Source organism: Pipistrellus hanaki (assembly GCF_964339955.1).
Source record: "Pipistrellus hanaki genome assembly, chromosome: 9".
NCBI classification, from domain to species: Eukaryota; Metazoa; Chordata; class Mammalia; order Chiroptera; family Vespertilionidae; genus Pipistrellus; species Pipistrellus hanaki.
The window spans coordinates 29,953,013-29,966,882 of NC_140511.1; the positions used below are offsets into that span (position 1 = coordinate 29,953,013).

At 41.5% G+C, this 13,870-nt stretch overlaps 1 protein-coding gene across 1 annotated transcript in view; it reads right to left on the minus strand.

Annotated features, from left to right (window-relative positions):
* NAALAD2 (N-acetylated alpha-linked acidic dipeptidase 2) overlaps positions 1 to 13,870 on the minus strand; it is a 53,800-nt gene that overhangs the window by 30,912 nt on the left and 9,018 nt on the right. The window contains exons 3-6 of the mRNA XM_084894643.1: positions 9,238 to 9,424; positions 6,473 to 6,574; positions 5,672 to 5,797; positions 1,282 to 1,468 (exon numbers count right to left, since the gene is read on the minus strand). Coding sequence (XP_084750769.1) covers positions 1,282 to 1,468; positions 5,672 to 5,797; positions 6,473 to 6,574; positions 9,238 to 9,424 — 602 coding nt within the window. The remainder of the gene's footprint in view (positions 1 to 1,281; positions 1,469 to 5,671; positions 5,798 to 6,472; positions 6,575 to 9,237; positions 9,425 to 13,870) is intronic.

The following is a 13,870-nucleotide window of genomic DNA, read 5'->3' on the forward strand; positions in this document are numbered from 1 at the left end:
AAAATATTTAAATACATGTATTAAGATAAAAACTCTTCTCATATTACCACAAAAGTAAATTTTCTTAATTTGACAGTGTGTAAAAAACATACACCCCTACCCGGTTTGGCTCAGTGGATAGAGCGTCGGCCTGAATACTAAAGAGTCCCAGGTTCTATTCCCCTTGGTCCCAAGGAAGGTTAGCAGGGGAAGTGCGAGCGAGCTTAGTGGACACCCCGCATTCTCACCGCATCTCTTTCCCCATCACCCCCACACCCAAGTAATCGGCGAGAGGTTGCAGCGTGTTGAAGATACCTGCCATGTTCCACAACGCCCTCTGGTGGTCAGTGCATGGCATAGCAAGTGGTTGAACTCCCTGTTTAACTGCCAGTTGAGGGGACAATTTACATATTGGGCTTTTATTATATAGAATAGCCCCAAACTGCAAACAATCCAAATTTTTATCAACCAGTAAGTGAATAAACAAACTAGTATATCTATTTAATGGAATACTTACTACTCAGCAAAAATAGAATGAATTATTGACACACATCAGTAACATGGACCTCAAAATAAATATGCTGACAGGAATCAGATCATTGTGTATGTAGGGGTTAGCAGGGAGGGGGCAGGAAGGGTTGAGAGGGAGCCATTACAAAGAGATGAGAGGAGCCCAGCCAGTGTGCTCAGTGGTTAAGCATTGACCTATGAACCAGGAGGTCAGGGCACATGCCTGGGTTTCAGGCTCAATCCTCCACTGTAGAGCATACAGGAGGCAGTAACCAATGATTCTGTCTCCCTCTCCCTTCTCTGAAATCAATAAAAGTATATTTATAAAAAAAGAGATGTAAGAAAACTTTTGGGTTATAAATAGATTCATTAATTTGATTGTGGAGGTGGTTACATACTAGATGTCAAAACTTTTCATACTTTACATATTTAATAACAAAAAAAGTCTTGGTATTTTTAAAAATAGCAATGTATGATCTAGAGAAGCATAAAAGCACTAAGTAATTCAGAAACCCTACATCCTAGTTGGAGTTGAGGGTCCGTGTTTCTGAACCACCTCTCTACTAAAGGTAGAGAGAGAATTGAACTGACCTTCCCTTCTCCATGTCCGCATCTCATGAACATTTACAACTAAAATAATACAAAGGAAATGTCTGAATTCCTAGCAAGAGCGAGCCAAGTTATGATGGCACACAGCTCTAATGTGTCCTATAGATGCTTGTTTCTATACCTTCTAAGGGCAAGTACTATTTTTGCAGAAAACAGGCAGACCAGCACAGGCTCATCCCTTACCTTTAGCTGGGTAGCCTGGAGTGAGTGGGTCGCCGGCACCGTTCAGATTTAACACGTTCCCTCTCTGGGCTGCAGTTCCAGGAAGGTTCCATCCTTTGGGGTACGGCTGTACCTCAGGGGCAGAGTAGTCAGCTGGGTCCGAGTACAAGATGATGCCTATGGCTCCTGCCGCCATGGCGTTGTGAACCTGCAGGGGCAATGGGCAGTCCGTGACGTACAAATGGCAAATGACTGAGTTGTTCATCTAAGCAAAAGCCACCTTAATAATGTGAGCAAATTCAGACACTGCTTTTTATCATGTTGTTACTCATTTAGCTCTCTTTGCCTTGAATATAATGTCTCCGTAGACCTAACAACTCTCCTTTATTCTTCACAACTCCAAATAAGTTATCACTTCTGGGAAACATTCCTACTGTTCCTAAAACTGGAAAATTAATGTTTCCTGCCCTGGCTGGGTAGCTCAGCTGGTTAGAGCATTCTGCAATATGCCAAAGACTCGGTTTTAAACCCCAATCAGGGCACATACAAGAATGAACCAATAAATGCATAAATAAGTGGGACAACTAATCTCTCTCTCTCTCTCTCTCTCTCTCTCTTCCTCTTTCTCTCTCTCTCTCTCTCCCTCCTCCTCTCCCTCCCTCTCTTCTTCCCCCTTTCTGTCTCAATCTTTCAATCTTTGCCTCTTCCTCTCTCTAAAAATAAATTTCAAAAAGGAAAAATTAAAATTAATGCCTCCCCTCTTTGTACTTCTATATTTTGTACAGATTTCTATTTTAGAATGGATAAAAGTATTTAAAAATTTTTTAAATATCCTCTCTCCCCTGGGTTAGCATTCTAAGAGATTAGTGTTATTGTTAGCATTACATTCTATATATAAAAGAATACTGGAACAGAGGGTGTTTTTAAGAACTATCCACCCTCCAAAATCTGGCACATCATAAAGTAACCACTCCACAATATGTGTGGTACTAAACTAATTTAAAATTATATTCAGAAGAGTTATATTGTTTAAAAATTGGCCACAGTGTTTCTGTAAATGTTTTCCTAATAACCCAAACTGACCACAAATAAGAAAATCTCTATATATAAAACCCTAATATGCAAATAGACCAAATGGCAAAACCAAATAACTGGCTGCAACCAAATAACAGGGCTTCTCCACCTCCCCCTGCTCCTGAGGGGCAATCAGGGCCAGCAGCCGCCTCTCATACCCGCTGTTGACACCAATGCCACTGCTTACACCCGCTGCTGGCACCCAGCACTGCTCTTGATTGCTCGGCGCTGTCAAAGGGTACAAGCACTGGCTGCCAGCCCCAATCGCTCCTCAGGTCTTCTCCACCTCCCTCTGCTCCTGAGGGGCAATCAGGGCAGCAGCTGCCTCTCACACCCACTGAGGGCACTGGTCCCACGGAGGATGGGCCAAGACCTGCCCCTGTGCCCACTGCAGCCTCCTCGCGGTCTACAGTTCCTTTCAATGTGCATGAATTTGTGCACTGGGCCCCTAGTATACCCTATAAGATACTAAATTACTCATTGCCAGAAGTATTGTAGCAAAATATAGATAACCATCAGTTTTGATCAGTAAAAACATTCAGAAAACATTCATATATAATGTTAGTGAGAGAATAACTTGTTACAACATTTTTGAAGGATAATCTGATAGTGTGTATAAAATTTTTTAAAGAATATACAATATGAATCAGCCATTCAACTTCTAGGAATCAATACTACAAAAATATATTCACACAAATGTTCAAATACAAAAAGATGTTCACAATTGATTTATAATTTTAACAAATTTAAGACAATAAGCATCTGTCAACAGAGAAATAGTTAAATAAGTTGCTATCCATTCTGTGAAATATTATATAGTTACCTAAAGGAATGAGAAATTTGCTTGATAAACAAGTTACATAGAAATTACTAAGTATAAGTCACTATCTGAAGTGCTTTTATACACCATGTCATTTAATCCTCACAAGGATTCTAGGAGTTTGGTACTATTGTTAGCATTTCCATTTTATACGTGAGGAAACACTGGGACAGAAAGGTTAAGCAATTTGCTTCCAGTAAAAGACCTAGGGAATAGGAAGTCCAGACTAAACCAGAACCCAGGCTATAGCGATGTAGAGTCCCATACACTTAACCGTGGAGGAATACACACAAGTTATTGCCGAGGGACTAAATAAAGTTATACAATATATAGTTTCTAGTGTCCTCTATGTAAAAAAATTATATATGTAAAAAAATTACACATGTAAAAATCATTATAGAAACATGTATTTATACTCATATTTCACAGAATTAGGCCTGGAAAAACTGTTAAGATTATGTCTGGGCAATGAAGTTGGGTAATATAGGGGAGCTTTTGGGGATTTTTTGTTGTTTTTTCTTAATCCTTCCTAAGGACATTTTTTTTCATTTGATTTTCAGACAGACTCGAAAGGAGGGAATGGGAAGAGAGAGAAATATTGATGTGACAGAGACACATAGATTGGTTTCCTCTTCATGCACTTCAACCAGGATTGGAGAGCAAACCTTTAAGAGAGGTACCTGCCTTTGACTAGGAATCGAACCTGCAACCCTTCAGTCTGCAAGCCAATGTTCTAAACACTGAATCAAATTGGCCAGGGCAAGTATTTTTTTTTTAACTCATATAAATATCCTTTAATTAAATGTAAAAGATAATATTGCCTGGCTGGTGTGGCTCAGCAGTTGTGCATTGACCCATGCACCAAGAGATCTCCAATTCAATTCCCAGTCTGGGCACATGCCCAAGTTGCAGGCTCAAGTCCCAGGGGGGTGCATGCAGGAAGCAGCCAATCAATGTTGATGCATTGATATTTCTCTCTCTTCCTCTCTAAAAGCAATAAACACATTTTTTTAAAAAGGGGGGAAAGCAACTATTGCTTTGGTAATAAAATTATTGAAAATAATTTCCCTTTATAGATATATGAGATAACATAAAAACAGGATTTTATGTGCAAAAATATTTTCTGTGCTATCCATATCTATATCTATATCTATATCTATTTTGTATCTGTATCTATATGTTTATATGTCTATATCCTATCCTATCTAATAAAAGAGTAATATGCAAATTGACCATCACTCCAACACACAAGATGGCTGCCCCCATCTGGTCAAAGATCCTGCCCCCATATGGACACAAGATAGCCACCACAAAATGGCCAGCAGGATAGGGCAGTTGGGAGGGACCAGGCCTGCAAGGGAGGGCAGTTGTGGGTGATCAGACAAGCAAGGGAGGGCATTTGAAAGGGACCAGGCATGCAAGGGAGGGCAGTTGGGGGCGATCAAGCCTGCAAGGGAGAGCAGTTAGGGGTGATCAGGCTGGCAGAAGAGGGAAGTTGGGGGCAACCTGGCCTGCAGGGAAGGGCAGTTGGGAGGGACCCAGGCCTGCAGGGGAGGGCAGTTAGGGGGGACCAGGCCTGCAGGGGAGGGCAGTTAGGGGGGACCAGGCCTGCAGGGGAGGGCAGTTAGGGGCAATCAGATTGACAGGGGAGCAGTTAGCATCAATAAGGCTGGCAGGGAGCAGTAAGGCATCAATCAGGCTGGCAGGGAAGTGGTTAGGGGGTGATCAGGCTGGCAGACAGAAGCAGTTAGGGTTAATCAGGAAGGCAGGCAGGCAAGCAGTTGGGAGCCAGCAGTCCTGGATTGTGAGAAGGATGTCCGACTGCCCGTTTAGGCTCGATCCTACCAAGATCGGGCCTAAATGGGCAATCGACATCCCTTGAGAGGTCCCATATTGGAGAGGTTGCAGGCTGGGCTGAGGGACACCCCCTCCCCTCCCATGCACGAATTTCGTACACCAGGCCTCTAGTATATAATAAAAGGCTAATATGAAAATGTACCAAACAGTGGAATAACTGGTCGCTATGGCGTGCACTGATCATGAGGGGGCAGATGCCCAAGGCAGTAGGTGCCCCTGGTGGTCAGTGCACTCCCACAGGGGGAGTGCTGCTCAGCCAGAAGCCAGGCTCACACCTGAAGAGCACAGCAGTGGTGGTGGGAGGTAAGGAGCAAGAGGTGCCGGACTGCAAGAGCCCTGGACTATGAGAGGCATCGGGCCTAAACCGGCAGGTGGACATCCCCTGAGGAATCCTGGGCTGCAAGAGTGCACAGGCCAGGCTGAAGAAAATCCCCTTCCCAATGCACGAATTTTGTGTGCACCAGGCATATACATATACATACACACACATATATATATATATATATATGTATATATATGTATATATATACATATATATATATATATATATATAGCAATTTTAGAAACAATATAAGATGTTCATGTATATTTACAGAATATATCAATATATCTTATCTTCTTCACTCTAGGACTCTAGGAAAACAAAAAATAGCACAGTACTTTATTTCCCCTGAAGATCTTCCCGTATCTGGCAATAACAATCTTTCCCGTGCAGTTGATGCCCATTTCTCTTTCTAGTTTGAAAAAATCTTCGGTACGAGCATAGTTTACGTATACAAGATCTCCCTGCAGGTAAAGCAAAAACAAACAAACAAAAAAAAGAAAAGAAAGAAAAATAATACATAACACTGCTATAGTTAAAGAGAAAACTGAAGAATAAGTTTGCTCCCCAGCACTACCTCATCAAATGCTGTCTTTCCTGCTTGGGCTCAATAGATAGAGGTCCATGCTAATTCTACAGAAGTAGAAAATATTTCAATATGTTCAAAAGTTTTAAAAACGACAATATGTAAAACATATTAAACCACGTGCCCTACTTTGAAGAAACTACCAGAGTTGTGGGAAGTAGGATAAATAAGAGTCATTTTAAAATCCCAGCCAAGTTTAATTTCCAACTATGGAGTTCATCTGAAAATGTCTATAGTCTGATCTATAAAATCACATCGATAATTCTGTAACAAAGTCAGACTATGAACAAAGAAAAAAACTTTTAAAAACATCTATTGCTCTTACCGAACTAAAGGCATGTTTAACATTTCTTTATTTCAAATAGTGTCATTTGGTTATTAGGGTCTCATTTTTGTATATTTATTTTCTTTTTCTTTTGTTCTTTAAGAAGTGTGTGAATAGCACTGAACCTCAAAGATCAGCATGCATGGGCCTCCTAATCTCTTACCCCACATAGGTTTTATATAACAAATAAAGTTTTAAAGAGTTGAATGAGAAAATGTCTCATTTTACCTCTGGCGTGCCTTGGGCTGAGAAAGCATTATATGGCGGTACAATATCTGTAACATTCTCATATCCATCTGGTGGTTGCTCAAGGTATGATGTTTTAAAAATCTAGCAAGCAATGAAACACATGACATTAGGAAGAAAGTTTCTAGATTGCTGTTAAGGAATAATGCATCTTGCCCCACGTATACACTTAAGATTAAGCATCCTGAAACTAGTTCTGTAATCAAAAAGATAAATTTCACTGGCAACAAGGAGAAAGAGCCTTGTCATCATTATTGTCTTCAAAGTCATGGAAACGTCTATACATGCATGCAATTTCAGGTAACTAATAGTTCCCACGTGATGTATAAAAACAGGCTTTGAAGGTGGCACTCTCATGATTCTCCTATTCATTTCCGTTTGTCTCTCATTTGCATTTAAATAATGTGTCCCTCTGTTTTATCTGCAGTACAGTGCTAGCTTCATTCCATACTCCCTTCCTGGGAGGTTTCATTGACTTAAAATTTCACCTATACCTGATATGCTTATGATGCCCGACCTTCCAGACATGTATTTAAGTGCCTGATGTACATGTCAGCATGATTGTCCAAGCTCAACTGCCTTAACTTTGCATTTATGTTCTCTCATCACAGGTCTATTTCTGCATTCCCTACTGCTATTATGAGCATCACTAGCTAGCCACCCACAACAGACACCTAGGAATCAAACCGAACTCTGTCCTCCCCTCCTTCCTCCAATCACTAGTCAAGTCCTGCCAATACCCCTTCCTAACTATTTCTCAAGTCTATCCCTCTTCCTCATTCCTGCTATCATCCTAATTCAGGGCTTCATCATCTTTTACCTGCATTGTTGTCTGAAGTCTCCAACCTTAACTCCTTTCCTAGTCAAGGTCTAATCTGCAGACTGCCCAAACTATCTAAATCCCTCTCTAACCACACCCTTCCATTTTATTAGGACATCTCAATGGTTTCACTGACTGAGGTTGAATATCCTAATTCCTTAGGACAATGTATAAGCCCTTCCATGATCTGCCCCAAAACATATACAGTTGACCCTTGAACAATACAAGTTTGAACTGCAAGAGACCACTTATAAGCAGAATTTTTTCAATAAAATATGTGCAATACAGTCAATGTAATTTCTCTTATGATTTTCTTAACTTTTTTTCTAGCTTACTTTATGGTAAGAATCCTATATGGTAAAAGGGTAATAGGCAAATTGATCCTAACAGCAGAACAATCAGTCGGGATGATGCACACTGACCACCAGAGGGCAGACGCTCAATGCAGGAGCTGCCTCCTGATGGTCAGTGCGCTTTCACAGGGGAGTGTCACTCAGCCAGAAGCTGGCTCATGGCTGGCCAGTGCAGCAGCAGTGGTGGGAGCCTCTCCCGCCTCCTCTGCAGCGCTAAGGAGAGGACTCTAGGGCTGCCAGAGGGATGTCTGACTGCCACCTTAGGCCCGCTCCCCTGGGGGTCCCTGACTGCAAGAGAGCATAGGCCGGGTTGAGGGACCACTCCTGAGTGCAAGAATTTTTTTGCACTGGGCTTCTAGTGTAGTATATAATACATGTAACATATAAAATGTGCATTAATTGACTGCTTATGTTACCAGTAAGGCTTCCTGTCAACAGTAGGCTATTTGTAAAGTTTTGGGGAGTCAAAAGTTATACATGGATTGTAGTTCGGTGTTCCTCACCCCATGTTGTTCAAGAGTTAACTGCATACTGATCTATCTCTGATCATGGCTCACTTTATTTTTTTTCATGGCTCTTTATATGTTAGACTCTTGAAATACAGAAAACCTTTTAATTCCCAATATGAAATTAGCACATCTCCAGTTTTGCCAATATTTTCTCTTCCACCTAGAATTCTCTTAGCTTGCTTTTTCATATGATTAATTAAACCTTTAGAATCTTTATGACTCACACATAAACTCTTTGACTTACAGGGAGGTTGGACAAAAAAAGGGGTTCTATGGAAAGTAACCTTACAAGATTATATGATCATAAATTTCTAACTGGGCAGGTCCTGATGGGTAGTCACACCCTAAACATATTAACATTTGCTGATTTCTTTTTAAAAGTTTATTATTCCATGTAAGTACAATGGTCGTTTACATATTTCTCCATAATTATCTTTTGTAAAACTAGACATATAACTTTTTAGTAAAAGGTGATCTTTGCCTTAAGCAAGCCCTGTCCATTGTTTCTGTGCATTTAGGCTAACACACCTTTGAAATAACCACCTTCAAGAGAGCTCATAATCTTGTTAATTATCCTGTAATTCAATCCCCACTTTGTTTTCTCACACCTCCATGTGATCTTCCTTATGATCCCTCCTTAATTTCAAATGCATAAAAAGTTGCAACCTGGCATATGACATCAGTTTGAATCAAATAAACTTTTATAATAATTCTCTATAGATTTGGATGTTCTTACATCAACACTAGGCCACGTGACCCTTTTCATTGTAGATAAAGAACCTAATCATACTCTTCATAGTACTTACCACATTGATTTGAAATGATGTGTTCTAATGTCTGCCTCACCTTACGCATGCCCTAGTCTTCATTCTGGTCACGGGACCTAGCACTGTGCCTGGCACATAGTAAACACCAAATAATTAGTTTGCCAACTTAACTTTTCTAGAAACACATGAATTCTAGTGCACTATTAACAAATGTATCTTTACTTGGCCCTACATTCCAATTCACTTTGTAAAAAGGTGGCGTTGTAAAGTATGAGTAGTACCCACAATTCTACATCACCTCAGTGCCACGTTCATCCACAATTGATACATAATTGGCATTTGTCTCATTAGGGTAAGACAGGAGAACATCATAATGAACCAGCTTGGCAGAGTCCAGTCCAAATTTCTTCCACTGCGTTTGGATTTTCTTGGCAAGTAGCCAGTTCTGTTCCGTTCCCGCCAGATGAGGGAGCTTTGTAAAAGAACTAAAATGAAAAGAGAACGCCAGGGGGAGTTAACGACTGCTCTTTTCAGGTGATATGCCTAAGAACTGTCCTAGCTGCATTACTCAGACTTTAGGCATTAACTTGTCATTTCTCTATCAGCGGTAAATAAGAAACCCAGCTAGCATTACCCATTTCTCGATGTGCCAGTGAGGGAGAGCAGAGATGGCCACCTCAAAATGAGCCTTTTGGGGTACTCATTGGTTTAAGCTGGTTATTTTCAAGAAATAAACATCTCAGAAAAAAATCTTTGACCTTTCCCTCTACTGCCTAAAAGGAATTCAGATTTAAGAATTTGCATCAGAAAGGGCGATATCATCGGAGGTAAACATAGTTTACTATGAGCCAAATCTGATAGACAGGCAGGAATCTAGCAAGGTCCATTTGATCAAAGTCCTCTCTGTGTTCCATTATCTAAAATAGCCCAGAAAATGCATATTTACCCTTAAATACAGGCGCCTTACCATCATGCCCTTTGAAGTCCCATGTAATTTGCCTTCCTAACTATTTCTCAAGTCTATCCCTCTTCCTCATTCCTGCTATCATCCTAATTCAGGGCTTCATCATCTTTTACCTGCATTCTTGTCCAAAGGCTCCAACCTTAACTCCTTTGAAGTCCCAAACCACAAATGCCCTTCCCTTTAGCTCCAGGTGGAGTACAAGCCTGAACTGCGGGATCTGTCCTCCGGCCTCATGCTCTTATGGGACCCCTGTGTGTGTATATGCAATAAGTTTGGTTATTTTCTCCTGTTAACCCATGTTATGTTAGTTTATCAGTCCACCCAGAAGACCTTGGAGGAAAGGTAGGAAGAAAATTTATTTTTCTGCCTCATTCCAGTTTATTTCTTTTTAAAATGTGATTTTATTGATTTCAGAGAGAGGAAGAGGAAGAGAGAGGAAGAGAGAGAGAGAGAGAGAGAGAGAGAGAGAGAGAGAGAGGGAGAGAGAGAGAGAGAGAGGGAGGAGAGAGAGAGGAGAGAGAGAGAAAAAGAGAGGAGAGAGAGAGAGAGAGAGAGAGAGAGAGAGAGAGAGAGAGAGAGAGAGAGAGAGAGAGAGATATTAATGATGAGAGAGAATCACTGATCAGCTGCCTCCTTCATGCCTCCTCCTGGGATCAAGCGGAAACCTGGGCATGTGCCCTGACCGGGCATCGACCTTGATCTCTTGGTGGAGCCACACCAGCCAGGCTGCTCCACCCCAGTTTTTAAATGTTTGTGTGCAGCTACAGATTTCACATCATGCTCCCCTGGAAAAGAACACATGTCATGGTAAACACATATAATCAGTAGAGACTCAGGTGTGAGAACTCACCCTAGACAAACATCACGCCTCTATACCAGCGGCATGCCTTCTTGCTGCTCATTAGTAAGTGAGGACATTTTGAAAAAATATCATGTTGAAAAAATATCAACTCCTTGTCCTTCACCCTCTTATGTTTGTCAGAGACCAGTTGGGCAAGTCTATTTAACACTATATACACACACACACACACACACACACACACACACACACACACACACACACTGAGTGGCCAGATTATTATGACCACCTGATGTTTGTAGGCAAATTAGCCATACATTGCATCCTATGGGATATGGAAACCGAAGGCCTGTTCAAACACCTTTGCTGTCTGCAGTTACCACGATAAAATGTCTCCAATTCACACAGGAACACAAGGATTGGACTGTGGAGCATTGGAAAAATGTCATGTGGTCTGATGAATCACGTTTCCAGATGCATCATGCAAATGGCAGAGTGAGAATTTGGTGGAAACGGCATAAAAGCATGCACCCTACATGTATGAATCCATCCAACCCTTCAAACTGATTGGGGCAGTGTTATTGTTTGGGGCATGATTTCCTGGCATGGTTTGGGCCATTTAATTTGTGTGGAACAATTTCAGAGATTAAACCACCAGCATTAAGGTCCAGTTTTTGTAGACGCTTTAGGTTGAAGTATACCCCACTGGCACAGGAACTGCCTCTATAGTGGTCAGAAGATTGCTCCAGGAGATTATTCCTAGATTCGGGCTGCCAGTATAGCTCAAGCCTTAGGACTGGCATGAGCAGGACTCTGAAAAGGAGTTTATCTAAATGTGTCCTAAAATCGGTGAAAATTGGACCAACTCCTTGTCCTTCACCCTCTTATGAGCCAGGTGTACCCCTACTGGGATGGTTTCCCCCCTTTTTTGAGATCATGTAACCACTCCCTTGCTCAAGTCCTTACAGGCTCTGCAGTTTGCTTGTTCCAGATGCACTGCAAATGCCCACCGCAGACCCTGTAGCCCGGAAATTCAGTGTGGGTAAAGAAATTCACTGCCCAAGGACTCAAAGGGACGCTACACTGTTATCCTGAGCACACCCACGGCTGTTAAAGTACACGGCACCCAGACCTGACTACATGACTCCCAGCTCCTGCATGGCCTAGATCCTGGCAACTAGCGGCCTCACCTGTGAGATCCCCAGCCTGGGCTCCATGCAGGCCAGCAGGAGACTTGATGCCTGCAGGAGGGGAACTGGACTTCAGTGAGAACAATACTGATGGAAACTGTGGTACTAAGGGTCTTGGTAACTGTATTTGTTGTTTATGCTGACTCTTACTCATGTTGTCAAGAACATTTTTACAAGCCAGTGAGAAAGTCCAGGGCTAAGTAAGACTAGATAACAGAACAGCAAATGTCCTAAAAGGAAGTAGGATGAGTCAATGATTTGACTCATGCACATAAGACAAGAGGAGAATGAAAGGGCAGGGCAGGGTAAGACAAGCTCCTGACTCCATTTTGTATTGTGTGGCAGAGCAGAGCTATCCTCCATTTGTGTAACTGAACCCTAGCCCTCATCCAACCAATCAGGGTCAGCCAAAGCAGTGACATCACCACCCTTATAAAACCCCTTGACCTGTCGAAGTTTGGCCTCTCTTCCGCAATGTTGGCGTGAATGGGACAGAGCCCATGCTAGCATGGAAGAGGCTCTTTTGTTTATTGCATCAGACTCAGATCCCTGGTGGTCCTTGGGGCTTGTCATTGGTCCACTGTAAGGGACACCAAAAAGGGGACTCCCCAAAAGCAAGAGGGAACTAAACTGTGGATGAAGCAGCCTGGGGGGCTGCCCTAAAACTAGTGGGTCCTCTGCAGATTCTAGTGACTCTTCCAGACCCTGACCTACCCACCTCACCAGCTTACATGGAACCATGCTAAGCTTGCAGAGCTTCTAAAAGATAACTACTATATCCCAATCTAGGAAAGCTAAAATCCATAACCAATCTTTACTCAAGTTCTTACAGGTTTATAGTTCACCCAAAGAGCAGTCCAGAAGCACACCTGATATGTACTGCTTATACCAACTTCTGATCCAGTTCATCCCTTCCACTCTGGTGACTCTGGGATTAATAAATTTACCACACAAGGACTAACTCCTACCTAAAGAGGACCACACACTGTCATCTTGACCACCCCCATGGCAAGGTCAAGGTCGATGGGATCCCGATGTGGCTTCATCACATTGGGCTTAAGGCAGCACCGGCAGAATAGAAAATCCAGGATTCTTCATCAAACCCACTAAAGCTGAGACTCTCTTGCATATACTCCTGGCCCTCAGTCTAGGATCCTGTCTTATAAATTGGTTTACTAACTTTATTCAACAGAAAATTAATTCCACCAAGCTTATAGTCCTTAGAGGTCACTATAACTCCCTCCCCAGCAATAAAACAAGAATCAATGATTTGACTCTTATACATAAAACCAATGGGTAATGAAGCATAATAATCCCTCTTTTGGAAAAACTGATGTTTAAAACTGCTGTTTGAAATTCTCAGCTATGGTTAAATAGTTAAACTCTGTCATTGTAAACTCTGTCATTTTTTAGACAGTCTCTTATTCTGTAAAATAAATTTGTTTTTGTTTTTAGCTTTAATAATAGAAAAGATAAACTTAATTGTATGACCTTGCAAGCTAGCCATCTAACATAAGGGACTGATATACTGATACTGATAATATTCTCATGCCAGGTGTTTGTTAGATATGATATGTACTCAAGGTTATAAGTTGTCTGTATAGATATGATATATACTCAAGGTTACAAGTTATCTGCAAAAGTAACATACACAAAGAACAGAAAAGATATAAAAAGAGAATGCTTCTTCTTTTGTTTGTTCAGAATTTGACAGAGATATTCTGCTCTGAAAGGGATGTAATAAAGATGACTCCTAATTGAAAAAAAAATTGTGTGGAACAATGTCTGCATAGCACAACATACCTAAGTATCGTTGCTGATCAAGTTCATCCTATCATGTTGATGGCGTATCCCAATGAAGATGACTTCTTCCAACAAGACAATGCACCATGCCACAGTGCTTGTATTGTGCAGGAGTGGTTTCAATAACATGAGGGAGACTTTACCTTGTTTAGGTGGCTCCCGCAATCACCAGATC